This window comes from Sminthopsis crassicaudata, chromosome 1 (genome assembly GCF_048593235.1).
Source record: "Sminthopsis crassicaudata isolate SCR6 chromosome 1, ASM4859323v1, whole genome shotgun sequence".
Taxonomy (NCBI): Eukaryota; Metazoa; Chordata; class Mammalia; order Dasyuromorphia; family Dasyuridae; genus Sminthopsis; species Sminthopsis crassicaudata.
The window spans coordinates 675,143,512-675,170,889 of record NC_133617.1 but is presented as its reverse complement, the minus strand read 5'-3'; the positions used below and the strand labels follow the sequence as shown (position 1 = coordinate 675,170,889).

General features: G+C 35.1%; 1 protein-coding gene across 5 annotated transcripts in view; it reads left to right on the top strand.

Annotated features, from left to right (window-relative positions):
• SFMBT1 (Scm like with four mbt domains 1) overlaps window positions 1–27,378 on the top strand; it is a 151,995-nt gene that overhangs the window by 98,131 nt on the left and 26,486 nt on the right. For 4 of the 5 annotated variants that reach the window (XM_074283528.1, XM_074283525.1, XM_074283527.1 and 1 more), the window contains 9 exons: window positions 6,854–6,948; window positions 9,564–9,804; window positions 15,840–15,928; window positions 17,598–17,844; window positions 18,584–18,681; window positions 19,171–19,272; window positions 24,508–24,658; window positions 25,496–25,578; window positions 26,199–26,325. In XM_074283528.1, coding sequence (XP_074139629.1) covers window positions 6,854–6,948; window positions 9,564–9,804; window positions 15,840–15,928; window positions 17,598–17,844; window positions 18,584–18,681; window positions 19,171–19,272; window positions 24,508–24,658; window positions 25,496–25,578; window positions 26,199–26,325 — 1,233 coding nt within the window. Of the gene's footprint in view, window positions 1–6,853; window positions 6,949–9,563; window positions 9,805–15,839; window positions 15,929–17,597; window positions 17,845–18,583; window positions 18,682–19,170; window positions 19,273–24,507; window positions 24,659–25,495; window positions 25,579–26,198; window positions 26,326–27,378 lie in introns of those variants that run through there. The other variant, XM_074283529.1, reaches the window with a different exon arrangement.

Genomic DNA, 27,378 nt, shown 5'->3' with positions numbered 1-27,378 from the left:
TTTCAAATACACGTAGAATACTTAAAAGAATGATCATGTCTTCAATAGTCCATAAGGAAGCCCTACAAGCATTCAGAAAGGCAGAAAATTATATGTACTGTATTTTCAGACAACAGTGGAATAACATCAGAAATAGAAAAAAATGACCAAAAATTATAAAATTACATGGAAACTGAAAAACAATCTATTTGATAATGACTCAATTAAAAAAAAAAAAAACTTGTTGGATTATATACTGTTTAAAAGGTAATAACAATAATATTATCTATCAAAATTTATAAGAGCCAAAGATGTTCTTAGAGATAAATTTATATCCTGTCTATATAAGAAATAAAAAAGTGGAGAAAAGAAAGTTTTTCCCTAACAATGCTAAGGAAAAAACAAAAACAAAAACAAAAACAAAACAAAAGAAAACAAAACAAAAAAACCTCTTAATTCTCTAGACAGTCCTTTTTTTTTGGGGGGGGGGTCTTTTTTCCTTTCTCAACTTCCTTTCTTATCACCTTAGATGATAAAGTTTTTTCATTGTTAACTCAGCATAATTAGGAGAAAACCTTATTCAAAATAATACTAGAGCTCTTGTATGCATTTTACATGGTACTTATTTTATTTTCCTTGAATTCTAGGAATCGTACAAAGGTATGTTATATCTTCCATGTGGATTATTTTCTTTTACTTGTGTAGGAAATTAAAATGTCTTACATTAATTTTTGATCCTGTTTGCTTCCAGATTAACCATTCATACCAAATTTGGAATGTTCCTGTTTAGTACAAACTTTCTAGAAATGTTTTCTTAAGAAAGTTTTAATTAGTAAACCTAGAGAAGATGTGATTTAATGTATTAATTGATTTTTATCTTTAAAATTATCAAATGGAAGGAATGAACAATTTCCATTTAATGTAACATAATATTTTAATTAGGGATTAACATACTGCTATACTTGATTTTTTAATTTTAATTAAAAAACAAAGCTGAACACATTGATTTTTAAGTGGAAGAAATATGTGCCTTTGTCTCAGAAGGAAAGAAGAGAGAAAAGAGGGGAGAGGAGAGAGAGAGAGTTTTTTTTGGACTAGGTAAAAGAGGCCACTTTTTTACCTTATTCTTAATCACTGATTGATTAATCAAACTGAAACTGAGACCTATTAAAGGTCTTAGCTTAAAAAAGGCCAAGGTCTCCCATTGCATCCAAGGCCAGCTCCAGTCATCCTGATGTATATCTTGTCACTGGACTCAGATGGCTCTTGAGGAACAAAAGAGTCTGGTGACTGCACAGTTCTGTCTCACTTAAAGCCAGGAAGTGGCTTTGGCTAAGGAATTGCATTTGCTTGACATGATATCATCTTGTCGATATCATGTCATGATCCTCATCAAAAAAAAAAAAAAAAAATTTGTACATGAAATTGCAATCTTGTTATGTACAACTTAAGAAACCTTTTAAAAATTTTTTTAAAGCTTCTTATTTTCAAAACATATGCTTGAACAATTTGATAGCCTTGTGTTTCAGATTTTTCTCTCCCCTAGATGGTAAGCAATCCAATATGTTAAAACATCTTAAAATATGTTAAATCCAACATGTAAAAATAAACATTTATATAGTTCTCTTGCTGCATAAGAAAAATTAAAAAAAGAAAGTAAATGAATAAGAGAACAAAATGCAAGTGAACAGCAACAAAAAGAGTGAGAATGTTGTGTTGTGATCCACATTCAGTTCCCACAGTCCTCTCTCTGGGTGCAGATGGGTTTCTTCATCACAAGATCATTGGAACTGGCATCGGTCATTTCATTGTTAGAAAGAGTCATGTTCATCAGAATTGATCGTCATATAATATTGATATTGCCATGTACAAGGATCTCCTAATTCTGCTCATTTCACTCAGCATCAGTTCATGTAAATCTTTCCAGGCCTTTCTGAAATCATCCTGCTGGTCATTTCTTACAAAACAATAATATTCCCAAACATTCATATACCATAATTTATTCAGCCATTCTCCACCTGATGGACATTCATTCAGTTTCTTGTTTCTTGCTAGTACAAAGAGGACTGCCACAAACACTTTTGCACTTGTGAGTGAGTCCCTTTCCCTCCTTTAAAATCTCTTTGGGATATAAGAGCAGTAGAAATACTGCTGGGTTAAGGGGTATGCACAGTTTGATAACTTTTTGAGCATAGTTCCAAATTGCTCTCCAGAATGGCTGGATTCTTTCACAATTCCACCAACAATGTATCAGTGTCCCAGTTTTCTCACATCCCTTCCAACATTCGTCCTTGTCTTTTCCTGTTATCTTAACCAATCTGAGAGGTGTGTAGTGGTATCTCAGAGTTGTCTTAATTTGCATTTCTCTGATCAGTAGAGCATCTTCTTGTGTGATTAGAAATGGTTTTCATTTCTTCATCTGAAAATTGAGACAATTCTTAATGATGCCATATTGTGCTTTTGTAATCGCTAATTCCTTTGCTCTAAATGCTTACACACTATATTATTATATCTTCTAGGATTTTCTCAGAATTCAGGCAAAAATGTGATGACTTCTGCTTTCAAGTATCATTTGTCTGTTAGTCCTCATATACTATTTGTCATCTTTGAAAAATCATTGTCATTCAACTGTCATTTCTATCAAGCTTTTCTGGGATAGATTGTCGACCTAGTTTTACTCTCCTCTCCTTATTCTGAACTTCAGTTTACACTAGTTTTATTTTGTCCTTTCCAAGATAAAGGTCATTTTCCTTGGCCAAGACAAAAAAAATCAAACTAAGGATAACTGTTCAATTTTTTTTCTCCATCCATTATTACTATACTACCCTTCTCAATCTGTAGTATTTTATATCCTTTGATCAAGTAACTAGCAAACATTTACTAAGCACCTGCTATATGCCAGAAACAAAAATGAGCCATTCTTTTCCCTTCAGGAGCTGACATTCTAACTGAGGAAATACAGTGCATTCATAGAGAAATCTAGAATAAAGACAATATGAAAACAGTGATCCAGGGAGATGACTTTTGATCTAGGAGTCCAGGAATTACAGGAAGTGACATTTGAAGTGAGCTTTTAAAGGGAAATAAAAGTTCCAAAACGTAAAGGTGAGGAGAGAAAGCATTCCAGACTTGGGATCTGTGCAGAGATTTGGAAAAGGAGATAAAGTATTGTGTATAGAGAACAACAGATAGGCCCTTTTATTTGGAGGGTAATTTTAAAGGGACAATCTGTGTAAGACTACAATCAGATAAGTTACCAAGCACTTGTGTTTGTACTGGGCACTGTGCATAGTATGGTGTTTACAAAAAAAAAATGGAAAAAATAACCCCTCACTCAAAAAGGTTACATTCTAATGGCAGAGAGAACATGTAAACAATTAAGTTGATAAAATATGTATGTGGAGTAGATGAAAGGAAGGGGAGACCATGAAAGGTCACATTTGAGCCAAGTTTTGAAGAAAGTCCGGGAAACCAAGAGATGGTGGTGGTTATGGTAGGCTTAGAGTAGAAAGTGGGGATCAGCTGGGACAAAAATGGAGAAAGCAAAAGGTTTAGAACAAGGAAGGGAAGGGAAAAAATGGAGTGAAGAGTTTTTTTTAGGTTCCTAGTCCAAATTTTCTCACTTGTTTTGCCTTATGGACCCCTTTGGCAGTCTGTTGCTACCTATCCTATTGCTCCTTTTTCAGAATAATGTAATAGACAGAATGAAACACATTGTGGAGATAGAACACTTGTGACTTAGAAGATCGAGGGCATGGCTACTGCTGTTAATGACTGGCAGTAGAATGAGAGTATATATATAAATATATATATTGTGATATTTCTTTTATCTTCTGTATAGCTATAAAGGTACTCTTTGTTTTCATTGGCATTCTTTGTTAATTTTATAAGAACAGGTTACACTTGTGTATTCATCTTTTGTCTTTTCTACATTTTAGAAAGTGAACTAATTGATTTATGGACTTAATTTAATAGGACTCTGTGGTGTTGCTATTTTAGTAAAGTATAATTGTATATAATTAAAGGATGATAAAATTAGAGCCAAAAGATACTTCAGATGTCATCAAGTGTGACCTCATTTTTTAGTTGAGCACTTTGAGGCCTCAGTAGTTTAATGCTTTACCCAAGGTTGCACAAATGCCAAAGACTTAAACCAACTTCTTTGACTCCAAATCTAACATTCTTTCCAGATAGTTATCAGAGATAGCTCACTATAAAATGCTCACTTTGGCTCATTATTTTATTTTATATTTTTATAAACATTATATTATAATTTTAAAGTTCAAAATGTGAATTAACATGTAAAAGTAACCCATAATGATTTTTTTTAGGTCTCATTTCAGTCAAACAGTTACTTAATAGAATTCAGGTAGTTGTTTCCCTAAACACAAACACCAAAACTTCTGATAAGTGGAACTCAAAGAATCACTGGCTGATCATTATGGATGTACTGTTTTTTATGCTAAAGATATATTTCAAAAAATTGCTTACAAATTGGATACTTATAAATTGAGTCCAATTTTAAATACATTAGAAAAATTGTATGGTAGAGTGGAATATCATTGGATGATATAATAATGATATCAGTAATAATAATAATAAACATTTATGTAGTGTTTACTATGTTCTAGGAACTCTATTAGGCATCATTAAAATAACTCCCTTATTTTTTTTTTTTACAACTTCTATCTCATTTAATCCTCACAACAACCCTGGGAAGTAGGTACTATTATTATCCCCTTCTTTCTGAGGCCAATAAAAGTTAGTTGAGTTGTCCAAGGTCACTAAACTAGGAAGTGTCTGAAGCTGGATTTGAACTCAAGTCTTCCTGACTCCAGCCTGATACTCTATGTTTGGTGCCATAGTTAAAAAATCCTGAGTTCTAATGTTATCTTTACTATACACTACCTTTATAACCTTAGCAAAGTCACAGCTTCCTTGGCTCTGTTTTCTCTTTTATTAAATTAAATGTTATTGGAATAGAGTATGAAGTCCCGTCAAGCTTTGATTCTTGCATATGTGCCTTGTAAGAGGCACTGTCAAAAGTTTAGTAGATAATTCCTGGGCTTGAAATATAATGGGGATGGAGCGGAAATAAGATATCAGTACAGACAGATGTAATGTTCCATTATTATATAACTGAGTTACAGAGCAAAATCTAGTCTAAGTAGGAACATCATAACTGACCAGTGAGATCAGGTGAAGGCTTCCTAGAGGATGTTATTTGCTTGATACTTTAAAAGATAAATTGGAAATTAACATGAAATAAAAAGGAGGGAAGACATTCTATGCATAAGAAATATTGGAATTAATTAAATTCAATAACTGTTAGACTCCTACCATGTAGCCAGTATTGTAGTAAACATTTAAAGAAGGTTAGCCTTGCCCTTAAGGATTTTTACAATCTAATGGGGGAAGACAATACACAAAAGAAGTTGAAAAGTGAGTGTGGGAGGGAATGCCACATTTGAGGGTACCCATTGAAGCTAGGCATAGCTGCAAGTGGAAAGTGAAGGGAGTTGGGAGTCCAGTTTCTGCCCTCTAAGGTTTTAGGAATTTAGTATTCCACCCTCCACCCCTAGTCCTTCAGTCAAAGGGAAGAGGAGACTGAGGGACGTGGCATCCAAGGCTTGAATTTGGAGCATATTGATGAAATTAGAATTAAAAGCATGGTGATGGGGATGGGGTGAGGAAAGGATAGTCCATGTTCATTGTGGGTAGGAAGTACAGTTTGGATAGAGAGTACAACTCAGTGATGGGAGTAATAGTAAACGAGCCCAGAAATTCAAGGTAGCAACATATTCAGAAGTTTGATTTTTAATCATTGTCAATAGGGAGCTTCAGAAAATTTTTCAGTAGATGAGAGACATGTCTGGATATATTTTTAAAATTATGTTGGCAGTAGTATAAAGGATAGGGAAAGTATGGAAGTGGGAATACTTGAAGAGAAGCTATTGCAAATAGGAAATGGAAATAACTCCCTTATTTTCATTAAATTTTTTTTTTTTCTTGGAACAGCTAGATTGCACAGTGGATAGAGCACTAGCTCTGGAATCAGAAGGACCCGAGTTCAAATTTGGCCTCAACTTAACATTTACTAGCTATATGACCCTGGGCAAGTCACTTAACCCCAATTGCTTTGGTTTTCCCCTCCCTTCAAAAGTGTTCTTTCTTATCCCTTACACCTTCTTTGTTCCTGATTATTTCTGTTTAGGATACCATCCTTATTCCATTTACCTAGACTTGTCACCCAGGTGTTATTCTCAACTCCTCACTTGCGGCATGTGCTTCACACTTCTCTCTTGGGCTTCCTCAATCCTCTCCCCACTCCAGTTCATCCTTCACTTAGCTGTCAGATCTGACACCCTCTGTGGCTCTTTATTATCTTTAGGATCCAATATCAAGTCATTTATTTGGCTTTTAAAGCCCTTCAAAAGCTGGCCCCTTCTTAACCTTCTAATGTTCTTATACTTTACTCCCCTCCGTGTACTCTGCTGTCCAGTGACAGTGGTCTCCTTGCTTTCTCAAATAGAAAGTTTTTGCTTTTTTACTGGCACTTCTCCATGTCTGAAATTCTCTCCCTATTCGTCTCTACCTTCAGGCTTCTTTTCAGTTTTAACCAAAGTTCTGCTTTCTATAAGGTTATTCTCAGTCCTCCTTTCATTTTAGTGTCTTCCCTCAAAAATGATCTCCATGTTATCTTGTTTGTACATAGTTGTTTACATGTTATCTTCACCAGTAGACTTGAGATCAGAGACTTTTTTTTTTTTTTTTTTTTTTTGGTAGATCATAGTACATAGCAGGTATTGCTTAATAAATGCTTGTGGCCTGGTCAAAAAAAAAATGAGAACTTCACTTTATTGCTGCATTTTAGATGCTGGATCTGGTGTGGAGGAAGTGGAATTTAACTGGGATGAATATCTAGAAGATACAGGATCCATAGCAGCTCCACATGGGTCTTTTAAACATGTAAGTCATCACTTTATTTTCTTGTCTTTTTGTATATATTTTTTGCTCCTCAGAATCATGGATAAGTTTTTAGTAAATTTAAAATTCCTTGAAGTTGGAATAAGTTAAACTTTCTGAGTATGCTTACTTTATTAAAAATGCTACAATATTCAGGTAGTTGTTATTCTTCCTCCTAATTCTTGTCAGGTTAGTCAATTGATTCAGTAACCTTTTATGTATGTCATAGTCTTTGTAGCATCATGGTCAGAAGCCTATGGATAAAATGGACAAAATTGTAGCAGTTTTGTATATTTCTTTGAAATGATCAAGCTTACAGCAGACAACAGGAATATAAGGCTTAGAGTAGTTTAGACTTTAAGATGATCTGATTTATCTCCTTCATTTTGTTGAGTTAATTGAAGTCAGGAGAGGTAAAGAGACTTACCTGTTATCATTCAGCTATTGTGCTTCTAAGTCGGTATTTGAACTGAAGTTCTCTGACTGAGGGTGGATTTGCTTCCACTATTGCAACCCTTTCTCAGGAGTCCTTGTTGAGACCTTAAGCTAGTGTGTCTCTTTTGCTTTCTGCTCTGGAGACAGCAACCCTTCAGATGGCATCCATAGGAATAGGAAACCAATTTCCCACAGTCAGTTCATTATACTTCATCTTACTAGGAGACCTTTAATTGTTATTATAGTAAGGACATCATAGCTATCTTTTTGAGCCATACTAATGGTCTTTATGTCCATTTTTCTATTAAATGTAGTGTCAAAGGAGAATCACATGATGTTACTATCTGATGTTTAGACCTATATTTATATAATTTAGATTAATTACATGAATCTATCTAAACCAGGATTTCTGAACTTGAGGCCTGAAAACTTTTTAAAAAAAATATTATAACTATTTTAATATAATTTCTTTTATAATCTATTTTAATTTATGTATTTAAAACATATCTGAGAATGGGTTATTTGATTTCATTTATCAGACTATCATATCACACAAAAAGGGGGAGAACCCCATATCTTTTATCAGTGGGTTCATTCTAAGTATCTTCTTAAAGTATAAGTTCTATTTAAAAAATAATAACATTCTCTTATAAGAGGAGCTAATGGTTCTTTTTCACTTATGCTATGATTTGGTGAACAAAACAGTGACTTTATTGTCTGTAGTGGGTTTAATCTATTGTTATTGTATCCTTTTTTAAAAAGTTTTTGTTTTTGCAGACTGAAATCTTTCTTTTTAAAATATTTTCATACAGAATTGTCCTTCTTTGGACTTTTTATAGCTGAGTCATGTATATCCAATTTGGAATTTTCTGATTAAAGTTGCATATTTCAAGTGCAGATATGATTTTAATTAATTTTTTATGATTAAAAAAAAATCAGTTAATAAAGCAGTAGAGCCCCCTAGTGACTATCTGAATTTATACTAATTTTAACTATTTGGAGTCATGAAAAAAGAAGCAAATAAAAAGCTTTTAATGTAGTCTTGATTTTTCAAATGTACTTACATAAAATACACATTGAAATTCATTTCAAATATATGACTGTAGAAATATTTACAGTTCTAGAGAGGTTTGTCTAAATTAGTATTTCATTCTGGCAATATTTGATGAAGTCAAGTTATGGTACAGATTAATACATTTTATTGAATAGAATAAAAAGAATAGTTCATCCAACTATTACGATTAGATCTGTATTCACCTAATTATATAGCTGACAATTGGTTTTTTCAAGAATCTTATATTCAAAATCAATGAAATATGTGCTAACAAAATTAGGACCTTAAAATTTTGTTCAAATTACCTTACTGATTTCATTATTTAACACAATTTGTTATAGAGTCTTGAAAGACATATTGACTATACAGAGCTTTGCTTTTCTATAATTGAATTCGGAATTAATTTAATTCAGATTCATGAAGAGAATGTACTTTCTTGTACCTGACTTTTTTGCAGTACAAAGCATGTGGAATACATATTACCTGTCTTCTTTGGACATATATCAGAAGATACTTTTGGTTTTGCTTTTTAAACTTTTAACATTAGTCAGACTAGCATTGGACTTTTAGAAATTTCTTTTCAATGATTTAAAGAGAACTTCTAAATTTTTGTTTTACTTATACAAATGTTATGTAGGGAATTCATGCTCTAATTTTGAATTTTACCATTTTGTTTAAATATGAGGAATGGGAGGTAGTATGGAATAGTGGAGAGCATACTGAACTTGGTATGAGGGAATTCTGGATTTTTGTTTCTTCTCTATGCTTACTAGCTTAGTAACCACAGACAAATGATTGGCTTAACTTGTGTGAACCTGAGGCACAAATCCTCGACATATCAAATACTACAAGACACTATTACAAACTTAGAGCCTCTGTAAAAATTAAGTGTTCTTTAAGCACATGCTTCTATGGATAGAACATGTTATTTCATTTTTCTGAAAGTATTGCTACTCCTGTCTTGGTCCACTTACAGTAGAACTTTTGTTTTTGTTCTGTTACAAATAATGTTTTATTTAAAGCTTTTGTATTTAAAGACTTTTTTAAAATAAGAAATATTGTCAGTAAGAATATTTTATCTGCCTTAGATGGTTATTGCATTAGGTGGTTATTGAATTTTGTTATTCAGGTGGATACAAGTCTGCAGAATGGATTTGCCCCTGGCATGAAACTAGAGGTTGCTGTAAAATCTGATCATGAAACTTACTGGGTTGCTACCATCATCACCACATGTGGACAGTTACTCTTGTTGCGTTATGATGGCTATGGAGAGGACCGAAAAGCAGATTTCTGGTGTGATATCAGGACAGCTGATTTACATCCCATTGGCTGGTGTGAGCAGAATAAGAAGATTCTCAAAGCACCTGAAGGTAATAGAAAACTTCCTGTAGGATGAATAGTACTATAGCAAAACTGTGGCTATCCAGGTAGGATGCCTCCAACCTCAAGTCTGATTATGAATTTTTCAAAAAGCATTTTGAATGAAATATTTCTAAAGCGTATAATCTTCCTTTCCTTATTAATCATAGGGGTATTGGATGCAATTTAACCTTTACTCAGCCATTATTTTGAACATCTGTTGTATTCTTCAGTAATGTAGGCCCCCCTCACCTCCCCACTCTACATTGGGTAGGACATTAGGCTGTTTGCCCTAATATTAATGGCCCTTACCTGCTATACTTTGGAGCTTCTTATGTTTTGCATTGTGGTACTTATAGTCTTCTTGGCTATGATTTCTCAGTTCTATCTTCCATTATGATTTAACGCTTGTAATCTAATTTGCTATTTTTATGTTTTCTAAACCAACTTGTTTATCTTGCTGAAACTGTGTAATAAAATTAAATAGTAGGTTTTGATTGAGGACATCAAACTGTTCTCTTATGCTTAGCATATGAGCTTTGTGACATCTCTTTAGGTTTTCCAGTGACTTCTTTCTTTACTTCTTGATTCAGCATATTATTGGCATAGATGCCCCGCACTTATGATGTTTATGTATGCTCACTATGGTTTTGGTTTCCTCTTCTATAAAGTGAGGTGGTTGGGATAGATGGCTTTTAATTTCTCTTCCAGGTTTGGATCTGTGATCTCAATATAGATGGTATTGTTTTCAAGTAAATACAGGAGCACTACTTGAAGGAAGAATTGAAGCTTAGGAGATTAAATTAGAAACATAAAGACAAAGATGAATTATATAGTTCCAATACTTAACTTTAAAATATAGGCTACTCTCATTCTTTTGAATCTGTATGTATAATAAATACTTGATTTATTCAAAGGAATTTAGTCTTCCTTATTTCATCTCCTGTATCCTAATGGTCAACAAGACCTAACATTACTCTTGAATTATTCCTTTCTTTTGACTTCCAGTCTTTTGACCTCTCAATTCTTTCCTAGACCATCTCCCAGGTACTAGGTACTTTTTCCTTTTTGTGCCCCATCTTGATCCCTTTGTGAATCATTTCAAATATACATTATCTTCTCATGAATCCCTTATCCTATTTGTGCCCTGCCAAGTTTTACTGGGCCTTAAGAATTTTTAGGCAGTCCTGTACTATCACATTCCTCATAACTTTTTATTCTTCCTCAAACCTTCTATTAAAAAAAAAAAGTTTTTTATTTTATTTTTAAAATTACATGTAAATTTTTAAAAATTTTTTCACAAAACAATTTTTAGCTCCAAATTCTCTTCTATCCTCCCATCCCTCAGTCCTCAATTTAAAAAGCAAGAAAGATGATGATTTACATGTGTGCAGACATGTAAAACATTCCCATATTACTCATGTTGTGAAAAAAAAAATACAGGTAAAAAAATCCCAAGAAAAAGGAAGGGGGAAAAAAAAAGATTGTAATGCCAGAGAAACTGAGGCAAGATAGAGATTATAGAGTTTTTAAAAATATTTTATTAATTGGAGAGTTTAATTGACTGGGCAGGACTCTCGTCTCAAAGTATCCAGTCATGAATGGGGGAATGATAAACCCTTTTATAGCTTTTCAGACAAAGAAAACAAGAAGAGCGGGAAAAGTTAGAACCGCTTGGTTCTGTCAGGATGGGGGGGGGGGGGGGGAGGCTGTAAATTCTTACTAAAACCATAGTCAGAATGTTTGAATATAGAAGTAAAGATGTCAGTGAGGTATCCAAGATAGTCTTATCTTTTGGAATATTTTTGAAGGGCAGTGTCATAAATTCTTGAGGGCAGAAGGAGCTAGGAGCCATAAACTGTCTGTTCTGCTCCTCATCTCCCATTGACAATTTATAACCTTAGAGCAAATGGTCCTCAGTCTTAATGAACCAGGGGGGTTTTACAACTTAAGGGACTGAGGCAGAACAGTTAAGGAAACTGAGATAGAACAATTCAGGGAAACTCAGTCAGGACAATGAGGGAAACTAGTGAGGTAGAACAGCTCAAGGAGACTGTGGCATAACAAGATGCTTTGATTTGTGTTCAGATTCCATCAATTCTTTTTCTGGAGGTGGTTAGCATTTTTCATCAGGAGTCCTTCAGAATTGTCTTGGGTTTTTGTATTGCTAAGAATAGCTAAATCATTCACAGTTCATCATTGTACAATATTACTATTATTATATATATCAGTGGTCCTCAAACTTTTAAAATAGGGGCCAGTTCACTGTCCCTCAGACTATTGGAGGGCTAGATTATAGTAAAAACAAAAACTCACAGTCTCCACCCCCTCAGTCCATTTGCCATAACCCAGCGGGCCGCATAAATGTCCTCAAGTGGGCTGCATCTGGCCCGAGGGCCATAGTTTGAGAACCCCTGATATATAGTGTTCTAGGTTCTACTCACTTAACTTTGACTCAGTTCATGTAAGTCCAGGTTTTTCTGTGCATCTTGCTCATCTTATATATATTGATGATTCTTAAATCTACTTGTTCTACCCCTCTTTGCTTCAGTTTCACATCTCCAAGTGCTTTTCAGACATTTCAAACTGGATGTTCAGTAAACAGAATTCATTTTCTGCTCCTGACCCCTTCCTGTATTATTGCCAAGGGCAACACCATTCTCTCAGTTCAGTCAGGCTCACTATTGAGTTATCCTTAATATTTTACAATCTTCACCCAGGTCCTGTCCAGTTCTCTTTCCTCTCCTCTCCTCCACTGCCCATCCCTGCAACATCTCTCTAATATGCCTCCTTCTCTGCTCTACTTTGGAGCTGGCCCTCATCATCTCAGGCTTTAATTATTTCTTGACCCTGCTGGTGAGTTTGCCTGTATCTCTCAGGGATCTCAAGAATATATACCAGTGGTTCAACCACCTAAAGCTGATAGATTCTATCTAGTCATTCTGCTTCTCAATAAATTCCATTCACTCCCTTTTGCCTCCAGGACTAAATGCAGATTGCTCTATTTGGCATTCAAAAACCCCTTTGTAACCTAGCAAAATCTTATATTTGTTTTCTTATATTTTACTTTGTTTTTTTTTTTTTTTGTTTTGTTTTGTTTTGAGGCTGGGGTTAAGTGACTTGCCTAGGGTCACACAGCTAGGAAGTGTTAAGTGTCTGAAATCACATTTGAACTCGGGTCCTTCTGAATTTAAGGCTAGTGCTCTATCCACTGCGCCACCTAGCTGCCCCCTCATTTTACTTTGTACCTACCCATTGTCTTTGATCCAAAGACATTGTTTTCCTTACTGTTTCATAAGCTAGAAGACACTCCATCTCTGTCTTGGCTCTGGACATTTTCTCTGGCTGCCCTCCTTGCTTGGAACATTTCTGTTGAGGTGTGAGAATTGAGGGTAAGAGAGTCCCTCTGGTTGATATCGCAAATTCTTGGCAAAAGAATTCGCAAACCCGAAGTTTATGGCAAACAGGGATTTATTTACACTAAGAAGACAGCTTTCTTAGTGGGCAAAGAATCCTGTTAGAATAATTTTGCAAAATGTCTGGGCATACAGCACTAAATATGTTAGGGTTTCTTTTGGCTCCAAACCAGGGCCAATTTCCAGATGTAGGAGGGACTAATCTCCAGCTTAATAAAGGGCCTTGGCTATGCCTCAGGCTGAAATTTCCAATTGAATGAGATTACTTATCTGGGAGTTGCCCTTATAGACAGAAGAGTGGGCCCTCCCAGAGGTTAGGAGAGTTTTGAGACTCAGGACCATCCTTCTTCCCCATGGTTTACATCAGGGCCTTTTATACCAGCCCTCCCCCCAAATATTAAAAGGGACACAGTTTACATCATTTTTCCCCCTCAAGCAGTCACACCCAAATTCATTTGGGGAAAAGGGACGAAGGTCTCATCTGTAGGTGCTTCAAGCTGACAAGGGTGATAGAACTGTCTCTATATTCAATGGAGGTTCAGGCCAGGAGGGGAAGTGCCAGATCTGAATAAAGCAGCAGCATCTAAGGGATGTTGTGTGTCTAAGTCAGTTATCCCATACATGATCTTCAGTGAACGAGCAGTTGAAAATTCATAGCTTTGAGCCTAGAGGAAACAAATCTTACAAGCAGATTAAAAATGCAGGAGTCAAATATGAGTAAAAAAATAATTATTAGAAGTGGAGTTAGTATAGGGGTTAGTAAAGACCATAGCCAGGAACCCCACTCAGAAGAAGACTGGGGTGTGTGTGAGGAGTTTTCCATGAATGTCTTGCATCCAGCCAGTTTTCTCTAAGATTCTCTCAGTACAAAGCTTAACCTTCCTTGAGTTGTTGATGTACAGCAGGATGAATTGACCAGGGCACAAACACCAAGGCCATTTGGTTATCTAAAACCATGTTAGCAAGAAAGTCCAAAGATTCTTGGATCTCCTGGAGAGTGTGTACAATTTCATTGGCCAGCTGGTTGATTGTGGCAGTCAGGTTGGAGAGGATGTTTTCATGTTTTAAGTATTCCACCCAGGGAACCAGCATTTCTGTGCCTTTCTTTAAACATCAAAGAATATTTTCCCCAAATTCCCATGTCTCCTTGAAGGGCTGGCAGTGTTTGAGGTAGTGGCATTCCTCTTAACAGATCCCTTAGAAACATTGAATTGCAATGGAGAATGTACTTTACAGAGAAAAGCACATCCCTTAGGTACACAGATAGTACCTAAGGTCAGGTTCTGTAGCAGCTTCCTGGTTGCTTGTTCCCAAGGATGATTGTAGTTACATGGACATTCTATCGATTGGAATGTTAGTTTTCAGGAGGTTATGAATAGGTTTCAAAGAAGGTGTTGTCTTAATTTAGGATCTTGAGACAAGGCCATAAAGGCTTGGTCATAAGGAACCTTGGTCCACTTGTCTTGCCTTTGGCAAAACAAATCAAGCTGCTGGATAGTGCTATAGTTAGTTGAACCATTAATGGGCCATTTTTCTTGGTTCTCCAAGATATATTGAGGCTAGGCAGCATTGCAGAAGTAAATGAGTTTCTCGTCTTGAGATCTTTCAAACTGAATTTGTCTCTGTTTTTTAAGAAACATCCTAAGGGAGAATCCTTAGAGGTAAATTGTCCCATTTTGCCACAAACCTTAGATTTCCCTGATTCTCTTAGGTGTCCCCAGAGAGGCAGATGATGGAAGTTCCCTGTCTTCTATTAGAGTGCAGGAATTCCCAATATGTGCATCCTCAGTCAAAGAATTCTGTTAGAGCCTGGAGTTCCCAGCGACTCAAATCTTCCCGTGTATTTGAGTGTCTTAGTTACCAAATAGACAATTAGCAAGAGAAGGCTTATCACTGCTAGACTCTTGGGGATCTCCATAATGGGTCACCACATGTTGAGGTGTGAGAATTGAGGGTAAGAGTTCCCCTCTGGTCGATGTTGCAAATTCTTGGCAAAAGAATTCATAAACCTGAAATTTGTGGCAAAAGGGGATTTATTTACACTAAGAAGACAGCAAAGAATCCCCCTATGGTTTACATCAGGTACCTCAGAAAAGATGAAAGGGGACCCAGTTTACATCATTTCTGCCTCAACTCCATTTGGTGTCTTTCCTGGTTTCCCTAGTAAAATTTTACATTTTACAGGAACTTTTTCCAACTTTCTTAATTTTAGTGCCTTTCTCCTTATCTTTTATATGGCTTTTTTTATGTATATTTGTTTGGCATCAGCTCTATTAGATTTTGCACTCCTTGAGGACAAGGGGCTGCCTTTTGCCTCTTTTGGTATACTATAGTGCCTGATATGTAGTAGGTGCTTAATATGTATTGATTGATTCTTTAGATAGATTGTCTATAAAGTAGCACTATTCCAACTTTGTACTTAATGTTATTTGCAGTCTTCATTAATTTAAGAATTATTTCTGTGTATCCAAATGAGGAATTGAATTCAGTCTTGCTGAGCTCTATAAGGAAAAAATAGATGAAATAATAAGCTTTGAAATATTATTTAGGAATTTTAAAAAAAGGTAAATTTATAGGTGATTTATTTTTGACAAAAGAAATAATTATTTTCCATTTATTTCCCCCTTTAGGTATCAAGGACAAGATTTCTGACTGCTATGAGTTCCTACGGGAGACTCTGAAGGGAGCATGTAGTGCTCCTTCTAACCTGCTAGAGGGCGTGAGTGTTGATGCCAGTGGAAGCAATGTGGAAAAACTTGAAACTATAGTGATATTTTCTGTTAAAATTTTTGTATAAAGATACTTTTTCCACTTTCCTGGATGTCCCCTAATTTTTTTGGAGGGGATGGCACAAAAATGACTGGATCTATGATTTCATTGGTATAAGGGACTCTGGATCCTCCCACTACCAATGCAGGTTGGCAACTGCTCTGCAATTTATCGTCCTAGACAGTTGCTTGAGGCACTGGAGCTAAATGGCTTGCCAAAGGTCACAAGCTGGATTTGTATAGACATTATACATCAGAAGTAATACTTGAACTCAGATCTCTGATTTCCAGGAAGTTTCTTTTATTACCAGTGCCAAGTTGCCTTATTGGGTACTTTTAGACTTTAGGGTCTTTTGCCTTATTGGGTACTTTAGACTCAAAACAATCACTTAGTATATCTCCTTTATTTTACAATGGAAGAAACTGAGATCCACCAGGAAAAAGTGATTTAGCCAGTCTCATAAATAATGGAATGGCTGTGATCTTGATGCCCGGACTTCTGACATATAGTAGGTGGAGGTTAACACTGTGAGCGCCTACCTCTCTGTTCTGGCCAATTCCAAGGATACTAGTTTCAGAGAAGTTACTAACCCACATTGACAGAGGAGGCTTTGCTTATCTAGGACTTCCTTAAACCAGTGAAATCACAGGACCAACCTCTACCTTTGTTATCTAGGCACATTTGTTCAAAGTGTCATCCTCCGATGCTCCCTTTAGCCCCTGCTTTTCATTGTTTATGACAACAATTTTTTCTAAAAGAAGATATGCTTTTCTTGGTGCTGCGCCATCCTCATGGATTGTGTGGCTTACTTTATTGGTGTTTTCAAATCATTTTTCTTTAAAGTGTTTTTTTCCTTTGTGATTTCTTACCTCTCCCACTGGATATAAACACTTTGTGTAGATAGGTAGTCTTAAGTGGAAATAGTAATACATACTGATAAAATTAATGTAATGAAATAGTAATACATACTGATAAAATTAATGTAATAATGAGTTTTAAAGGAGAGAATAAATCATAAAATTTGAAAAGAATCTCGTGTCTTTAGTGGTTTCATAATTGATAATTAAGGAAACAGGCAAACTTTTCCTTTTTGAATGGTAACTAAAGGGTAACTAAAAAAACTTTCCCCAGTGAAACCAAATAATGTCAACATGCAGAGTTTTCTTGAAATGTTAATTTGATTTAAAATTTGATTAGTTGTCTGTAGCATGAAATCACCTTGTACATAGCAACAAAAACATAAAAGAACACTGGGGTTTTAGTCAGTAATCTTTAAATTTTACTTAAATATATTGTTGGATCTTTTATCTCCTTTATCTCTGTGGGTACTCTCTCCCCTAGTGTAGATTGCAGACCAGCTGTGCCTTCTTATTTTATGACATTGTTGTCTAGGTCTTTTCACAAATTCTTGGTAGAGGTTATATCCAAAAATGTAGATGTTTTATTCTGAATCTCTTGTTACTGCATGAATGCAAGAAATTTTATAATTTGTTTTAACATCATTTAATGATTTAGTTTGTGCTATTTAACATTTTTGAACTGAAAATTATGCCGTCATTGATTTTGTGGTTACCTGTTCTCTTATTTCATTGTATCCACTTTTTTTTTTTTGCTTGTAGCTTCATAAAGGGAAGAATCCTTTGGATCTCATTGCACCAGGCTCCAGACTGGAATGTCAGAATTTCCAGAATTCTTTAAGCACTTGGATTGTTAATGTAGCAGATAATATTGGGGGAAGATTGAAATTGCACTATGAAGGTCTGGAGAATTCTGACCAATTTGAACAGTGGTTGTTTTACCTGGATCCATTCCTTCATCAAGTTGGTTGGGCGTCTCAGCAGGGATATGAGCTTCATCCTCCACCAGGTGAAGAACAATTTATAAAAAGATATTTTCCATGAATAGATTATATTGAAGAGACTAATGATTTACCATGTTCCCATGTGTTATGGAAATTCCCATCACTCACTATAAGTAGTAAAGATATCATTAAAATTTATAGGGATATAAAAATGTAAAGTTCATTATTTTATATCTTAAATTTCTTCCAGTTTCATTATTTCGAAGTCTCTTGCCATTTGTAATTTGTCGTACCAATTTAAGGCAAACTTAAAGTGAAAGGTTCAAATAAGTGGGATTCATGAGTGGCAAGTCTTGTCAAAACCTATATTTTTAAATGAGAATTTCAGTTATTGTAATATATTTAAAATTATACTGTATTAGGGCAACTTTTATTCAGCTGATTCTTTTAAATTCTGGGCTTACTGGGGTAAGCTAGGTGGTGCAAGGGATAGAGTAACCTCCCTGGAATCAGAAAAACTTGAGTTCAAATTTGGCCTCAGATGTTTACTAGCTGGGTGACCCTGGTTAAATCACTTATCCCCATTGCTTTAAAAAAAATAGGCTTAACTTCTCAGCCAGTAATAGTACATTGTTGGCCTAAGTATTGATAATTAGTAGCAAGTTCCTTGAATGCATCTTGGAATTAATTTTAAGGGATTCTTGATAACTCTTAGTTTGTTGTTAGTGGAAATTCCTCATTTGTGATATTTAAGCAACTTTTTCCATGTTATTCAATGTACTTCCACTTTATTTTTTGCTAAAGTCATCAGACATTTGAAAAGTGAGGCAGAATGGCAGGAGATCTTAATGAAAATTAAAGAGGAGGAAGAAGAGTCATTGATACCATCTGACTTATTTAAGGTAAAAAAGAAAAACTTAGTATCTATGTAAAAGAAATTTTGAAAAACAGTGATACTTCTTATAGTGGTTTTGATTTTCATCATCCATCTATGTGACTTTAAAACACCTTACATAGATTACTCTTTATCTTTTACTCTTTTTTAATAATGATATCCTTACTAAGTATCTTTAGGTTGAGTTATATATTAAATGTTTGCTTCATATTCCTCATTTCTCCTTCCCTTCTCCAAATTTCCCCCATTAATGTAATATACTGCATAAATGTCTTCAAAATACTCATTTCTCAAGGCTGATCTTTTGAATTGTTCTCCAAGAAAGGTTAGTGAATTAGCTAACTCAGTTTCTATTAGAAGATTGAACTAAATAGTATATTTGACACATAGCTGCTTTAGTCCAAAAATAAATATGGAAGCCATCAGACATTTGAAAAATGAAGCAGGAAATATTAGTGTCTGTAGTGCTTATTCCAGCATGGTGTTTTCATTTCAGGATAAACCAGTGATTGGTCATCACACATTCTCTGTAGGCATGAAACTGGAAGCACTAGACCCCTCTGCTCCTTTTACGATTTCTCCTGCTACAATTGTGAAGGTAAAAAATAATTTTCTTTATGTTTTTACCTCCCTTCATGTCAGGTTATTAAAAGATTTTTATTCCAGGAAATGTCACAAATTAGGGAATGTACCTTTTTCTTGTGAAAAGCTTTAGGAACTTGTGGTCATCCGACCAGATGTAGGGAGAAAAATGACTTTTATTTTATTTAAATATAGGGACTTATAAGTTTAATGTTTAATGTAGGTGGGATACAAAATTCTTGAAGTTAGCAAGTCCACACAAATGTTATAGTATGATGACCTGGGCTCTACAAGGTAGCCGTATATATCAGCCTAGAAGCAGTGAGATGGTCAGAGACAGGGAGGCATCTATTTGTAACATGGAGGAAGAGAGAAGATAAAAAGTAGCCAGAAATTAAACTTTGAAGATGTTGTTATGTGACAGCTGAGGGCACTCTATTTACATTAAAGCTTTGGGGGGAATTGCTACTTATGGGTCAAAAGCAGCTGAGCAAAGGGTCCTGTAGGAGAAAATGTATATACTTTATAAAAGGGGTCCAAATAGGAAATGGAGATTAGTGCTTCCGCTTAGCATGGAGAGTAAGGAAAGGGAGTTTTTGCTATGATTGGTGGATTTGAAGGATATCTGTACCCACATCTGCCCTGCAGACTGTGTAGCTTTGCACCTTCTCTCCAGCCATAAAAAAAGATCAGTAATGCTGATACAGCATTTTTCATGCTGTCCTTTTATTACTATTGCGGCTGTCCAACTTCTGTGTCAGAATGACCTGGGATCAAGTTTTACCTTTGGCTGTGTGCTCCTGGGTAAGAGACACTTGCCTTCTCAGTGCTTCTAGGTAATTTTGTAATACTTTTAGTTTCAGAGAAGGTGCTAGCTAAACTTTCTCATTCAGGAGTTCCTTTTCTTGTCAGTGAAATCACAGGTTCAACCTCTATTCTTGTTTTTGTTGCTACAGTGTTTCTGCATTTGCCCAAAGATCAAGTTCTTCTTATTCAAAGATCATAGATTTAGAACTCAAAGGGTGATCTTGAAAATTATATAGTTTAATCTCCTAATTTTATAAATGAAAAATCAATATCAAGAAGGAAAGGCCCAATTTCACACAGGAAAAAATAATGTAAATTTGGGATTTTTGATTCTAGGTTCTCACTCTTGAATATGTGCTTTGTTTTTCTGTTGTTCTTTGTTGTTGTTGTTGTTGTTGTTGTTTTGTTTTGTTTTATTGTACTGTGCTGGTTTCACATCACGAGATTGAAAGAACACTTTCTCCATACTATCAGGAAGAATGATGTTTTCTTTTTCTTTCTTTTTTTTTTTTTTTTTTTGGAAGAAATATTTCACAGAGAAAATGTGGGAAAAACTAAAAAGAGAAAGAGGAATCCTAACCTTTGTTAGAAATTTTTTGAACGGAAGAGTTGATACTGTGAATTTAGGGAAGAAGAACCACTGAACCTTTGCAGATGTATGATAGATATAAAGCCTTTTCTAATAGAAGTGGGAACTAATACTGCTTGATGTGAAAGACATTTTTTTGTGCTAAGGAATGATGATATACATAGAGAGTATCCATTATTGGTCAGAAGAAGAAGGAGGTGCGTTATGGTGATTCTGGATTTATTGGTTGGTGACTCTGCTGAGGAGGAAGCCTTATGTAGAATGTGATAGAATGCCTAATTATACTAGTGAAACCAGGTAATGATTAGCCATAAATGGTGATACACATGAGATTGAATGATTGTATATAAAGGAATTCAGAAGCCATTGCTAAAATTTATATGTCTTGGGAAAGAAGCTAAATAATTTGGGGGCATAGGGAGTATTTCATTACAGCTTCCAGTTCTTAGAATATACTTTCTTAGAATGGTTTTGAATTTCTGGGATTATAGTAAAATTTAGGAATGAAAGGCTCTTGGATAGGGACAGTGTACACTTAGCCAGAATGGGTAGGTAAAATAGGTATTTGCTAAGAGTCTGTGAATCTTAGTGAAAGGGCTTTATCTTAAAAATGGAGAAAAGGAAAGCTGTCTACTTATATTAGTCAAGCTAGATACTACAGAGAAGCTACTGTCACATGAAGAACACCAGTAGAGAAGACCAGTTTTCAAAAATTATATTCAAGAAAATAGACAATATCAGTCATGTGGTCATAGATGATCTACATACAAATATACACAATCTCGATAAAAACAAGATAATTGGAGATACCTTAAAGAAAATGGTAAATTTAGCTATTTTGCTGAGACCTGGTAGGGCATTTATGACTGTATTCTAGCTTTGTAGAAGAATGAAGATTTTTAAAAAATAAATAGGAAAATAAATAAAAGTGATAGGATTGTGGAATAGCACTATAGATTATAAATTAGGTCGGGGCAGCTAGATAGTGTAGTGGATAGAGCACTAGCCCTGAAGTTAGGAGAAGAGTTCAAATCTGGTGACCCTGGGCAAGTCAATTAATCCCACTTGTCTCAGAGGAAAAAAAAAAGAATGAATTAGATGATCATCTTTTTGAATTCAACTCTGGATAGACTTCATCTGGAATATAAAATGTAATGCTTTTTTTTTTAGTGCCACATTTTAATTAGGACATTGACAAATTGAGAGTATGACGAGGGAACTACATGCTACATGAGCACTCTTTGAAAGAATTGGAGGATGCCTACATCACTATTGATCAGAGAAATGCAAATTAAGGCAACTCTAAGATACCACTACACACCTCTCAGATTGACTAAGATGACAAGAAAAGATAATGACAAATGTTGGAGGGGATGTGGGAAAAAGTGGGAGACACTGATGCATTGTTGGTGGAACTGTGAACAGATCCAAGCATTCTGGAGAACAGTATGCTCAAAGGAGTTATCAAACTGTGCATACCCTTGATCCAGCAGTGTTACTACTGGGCTTATATCCCAAAGAGATATAAAGAAGGGAAAGGGACCCACATGTGCAAAAATGTTTGTGGCAGCCCTTTTTGTAGTGGCCAGAAACTGGAAACTGAGTGGATGCCCATCAACTGGAGAATGGCTGAATGAGTTATGGCATATGAATGTTAATGGAATATTATTGTTCTGTAAGAAACAATGCGGGATGATTTTAGAGAGGCCTGGAGAGACTTACATGAACTGATGCTGAGTGAAATGAGTAGAACAAAGAGATTATTATACACAGCAACAAGATAATATAATGATCAGTTCTGATGGATTCAGACCAGTTTCAATGGTCTTGCGATGATGAGAGCCATCTACACCTAGAAGACTATGGGAACTGAGTGTGGTTAACAACATCATTTTCATTTGTTTTGTTTGTTTGTATCTTATTTTGCTTCTCATCTTTTTTTCTGGCTTGATTTGGTTTTTCATGTGCAGCAAGATAATTGTATAAATATGTATGCACATATTTGATTTAACATATATTTCTTCCACATTTAACATATACTGGACTACTCACTATCTAGGGGATAGGGGAAGTGGGATGGAGAATTGGAACACAAGGTTTTGCAAGGGCTAATGTTCAATAATTGTCCATGCATATGTTTTGAAAAATAAAAAGCTTTAATAAAGGGGGAAAAAAAGAATTGGAGGGCTTGAGAAGAGAAAACTTTTAAGGAAGAGTATTTAATTACTGTTAATATTCAAAGACTGTATGATGGAGGGAAAAACTAGATTCGACTTCTTTTGCTTGTGAAATGGAGCTGTGAAGTGGGAAACAAACTTTGAATCAATGTTTTGTTTTGTTTTGTTTTGTTTTGTTTTGTTTTTTTGCTTTTTTTGCTGAGGCGATTGGGGTCAAGTGACTTGCCCAGAGTCACACAGCTGGGAAGTGTTAAGTGTCTGAATTTACTTTTGAACTTGGGTCCTCCTGACTTCAGGGCTGGTGCTCTATCCACTGCGCCACCTAGCTGCCCCACTTGGAATCAATTAAGAAAAATTTCCGAAGCCAACCATTCTGGAGAGCAATCTGGAATTATGCCCAAAAAGTTATCAAACTGTGCATACCCTTTGACCCAGCAGCGCTACTACTGGGCTTATATCCCAAAGAGATCTTAAAGAAGGGAAAGGGTCCTGTATGTGCCAAAATGTTTGTGGCAGCCCTTTTCATAGTGGCTAGAAGCTGGAAGATGAATGGATGTCCATCAATTGGAGAATGGTTGAGTAAACCATGGTATATGAAGGTTATGGAATATTATTGTTCTGTAAGAAATGACCAACAGGATGAATACAGAGAGGCTTGGAGAGACTTACATCAACTGATGCTGAGTGAAATGAGCAGAACTAGGAGATCATTATACACTTCAACAACAATACTGTACGAGGATGTATGCTGATGGAAGTGGAGATCTTCAACATAGAGAAGAGCTAATCCAATTCCAGTTGATCAATGATGGACAGAATCAGCTACACCCAGAGAAGGAACACTGGGAAATGAGTGTAAACTGTTAGCATTCTTTGTTTTTCTCCCCAGATTATTTTTACCTTCCGAATCCAATTCTTCCTTTGCAACAACAACAAAAAAATTCGGTTCTGCACATATATATTGTATCTAGAATATACTATAATGTATTTAATATGTATGGGAATGCCTGCCATCTAGGGGAAGGGGTAGAGGGAAGGAGGGGAAAATTCGGAACAGAAGGAAGTACAAGGGATAATGTTGTAAAAAATTACCTTGCATATGTACTGTAAAAATGTTATAATTATAAAATTAATAAAAAAAAAAAAAACATGTAGCACATTGAATGAAAAAAAAAAATAAAAAGAAAAATTTCCAAATGATTAAAGTTGTCCCAAAGTAGAATAGGTTCCCCCAAGAGCTTTGGGTTCCACAGAATTGGCTTTTACTCAAAGGCCAAAATACAGTATATTGTAAAGAGTTCAGCTATTGTTGGATTGGAGGATCTCTAAGACTCCCTCTTTTATTCTATTCTGTAGATGTACTCAATAAATATTTGCTGAATTTGAATTGGATTGTTTATATCGCTGTTACCATAAATTTATAGGAGCTATTTTGAGGCTTCCAAGATTTTCTTAAGCTTCTTACCTTAAAAAGGGTTTGGCCAGTAAGCTTCAATTAGCATTTTTTCAATCCCTGAGGATTCCAGTTATGCATAGTATATTGAGACCATGCTCCTGTGACTTCATAGTAGATAAACATGGAATTACTGATAAATGTTTAATATACTTGTCCTTGGCAGTTATAGATAGAAATCATTTGATATTTGTTGAACTTAATTTCTGTTGATTAAACTTACAGGTATTCAATGAGAAATATTTTTTGGTGGAAATTGATGATTTGCGAGCAGAGAATACTACAAGACGATCCTTTGTGTGTCATGTTAACAGTGCTGGGATTTTCCCAGTACATTGGAGTTTAAAGAATGGTTTACATCTCAGCCCCCCTCCTGGTATGTGTCTTTCTAATTGAATTTGTGAACTTTGATCTTACCCTTGAATCAAGATTTATTGTCCTGAAATATTTTCCAGTATCCTTGTTTCCCTCTTTCCATTCCTGTTCTCTGATTCTTTGATATATTTTTACAAATAAGTTGGCATAGTTCTAGATCTACAGTAAGGATATATTAAGGATTTGAACAAAAATATAAGGTAGTTTTTTTTTTTGTTTTTTTTCCCCCTTGAGGCTGGGGTTAAGTGACTTCCCCAGGATCACACAGCTAGGAAGTGTTAAGTGTCTGAGACTAGATTTGAACTCAGGTCCTCCTGAATTCAAGGCTGGTGCTCTATCCACTGCGCCACCTAGCTGCCCCTATAAGGTAGTTTTTTGAGAGAAGGTGATAGCAGTTTGGGGAAATCACAAAATGCTTCATCTTAGAAGGGAGTGTTACATTTCAGACATAAGACATAAAATGGCAAAAAATAAAGATGGGGGCAAAATGACATGTATGGTGAATAACAGACATACTAGCTAGACATGAAGAGATTGTAAAGAAGAGTAATTTGTAATAATTCTAGAAAGATGAGTATTATATTGTTATATACCTATACAATGAGAATTCATAACCCTAGACATTCATACCCTTGAGGACTTTTTAATCAGTAGATTGAACTGCAAAGAGAGGGTATGTGTGTGTGTGTGTGTGTGTGTGTGTGTGTGTGTGTGTGTGTGTGTGTGACTTCTGAAAGCTGATAGTTTTGTTAAAGAATACTCACTTCACTATAGCTTGAGAGATGCTAAAGTACTTAGTTATGTGCACATCTGTATGTATGTATGTGTTGTTTTTTAGGCTACCCGAATCAAGATTTTGACTGGGCAGACTACCTCAAACAGTGTGGTGCTGAAGCTGCTCCACAAAGTTGCTTTCCTTTGGTAAGCATTTTTTTTGTCTGTAGAGTGATTGTTCTTATATCAATTTTCATCCCATTTCCTCTTAAAGTTACTACAAAGTGAATTGTATCTGCTTGGACTCTGACCAGGTTACACATTTCAAAAATTATATTGGACTAGATAAAAATACATTTGCTTTTGAATTTAAATGGTTTATTTTTATCTAATCAACTTTATTTCTAACATCACAAATTGATATTTCATTGAATTTGGAGAGAAATTTAAGTTCAACCTGGAAGACTGATATACCTAAAAAGAAGAAAACTGCCATGTAAAATGTACTTAATATTTTCATGTGTGTACACCCACTAAAACTAAGGGCATTTTTATTTATTTATTTTTTAAATCAATCAGTAAACACTTCATAAATGCCTGCTATATACTCTAAGCTCTGTGTTAAGCATTGAGAAAACAAAAAAAGGGGGGGGGAAGTCCCTGCTTTTAAAGAGCTCACAATTTAATGATGAAGTGATATTGCCTTATTTTTAATGAAAATATTGTATGTTCTTAATAATCTGGTGATTAAGAAATAATACTTAGAAAATGTCTTTCTTCCTAAGTGCATTTTTTCTCAATTGGAAAAGTATTCTATTTTCTTTTAGCCAATTTCAGACCATGGCTTTAAGGAGAACATGAAGCTTGAGGCAGTGAATCCTATTGACCCTGAAGAAGTATGTGTTGCTACCATTACTGCAGTAAAAGGTTCATATCTGTGGCTCCAATTGGAAGGTAGGTACCATATCAACAAGCTCTTGGACTTTGCTGTGAGCAAGCACTGTTTTTTTCTTGATGGTTTTTTTAATTTAATGTAGCTAGTTCATCTTTGTGTACTAGATGAACTGAATCATTAAGAAGATAAAGGGAGTTGTTCAGACTCACATAATGACTAATTGTGAAACTGAACTATTAAAGCAGAACTTTGAATTGCCAATTTTTGTCTTACAAATGTTTAGGAACTCTTAATGTGTTTCAATATAAAGCTCCCTATCATTTGAAAGGGAAATTCTGCATAATAGTTCTTTGAAGGTGACAAGATGATATGAGAATGACTTTGGGACCTATGTTTATTCTAGATAGTAGATTTTAGTTTGTCCTAACTAGTAAGCTTTTATCACTATTTAGAAGAAAAGCGATGGAAAGATGATATAGTATGTTTATATATTTAGTATCTTATGGTAGTAAAATTGTCTACTGCCAAGAAAGCTTCATAGTGGAAAATACTATGCTAGGAATAAAAATTTACAGAGGTTTTTCTTACATCCATGTTATTTTGCTGTCAAATCAGTAAGTTAGCAAGCATTTATTCATTGTCTACAGTGTGCTAGACACTTTTCTAGGCACTGGGGATACAAAGAAAGGAAAAAGATGTCCTCTTCCCTCAAGGAAGTCACAGTCTGTTGGGGAAGACAGCATGTAAACAACTATGGACATGTAGAATTATAGACAGGATAAACTGGAAATCCTCTCAGAAGAGAGGTGTTAGTTGAAGGAGTATTGGGGAAAACTTTTCATAGAAGGTAAACCTTTAGCTTTTACTTGAAGGAGGCCAGAGAAGTGAGGAGGCAGAAATGAGAGAGATGTCCAGAAAGCAGAGAATTAAGCTTTGGAAATATGTCACTATTCTTCGTTTTCATAGTAGTATTCTAAGTCAGTGTTAGAACTATCTAGAATTTCTGTTTAAATATTTAATGTTTAAATGATTTATATTATGCACTACTTCAATAGAATTTACAATAAATTAAGTTAGAGTTTCTTTTTCTCCCCCCCCCCCCCCAGGCTGGG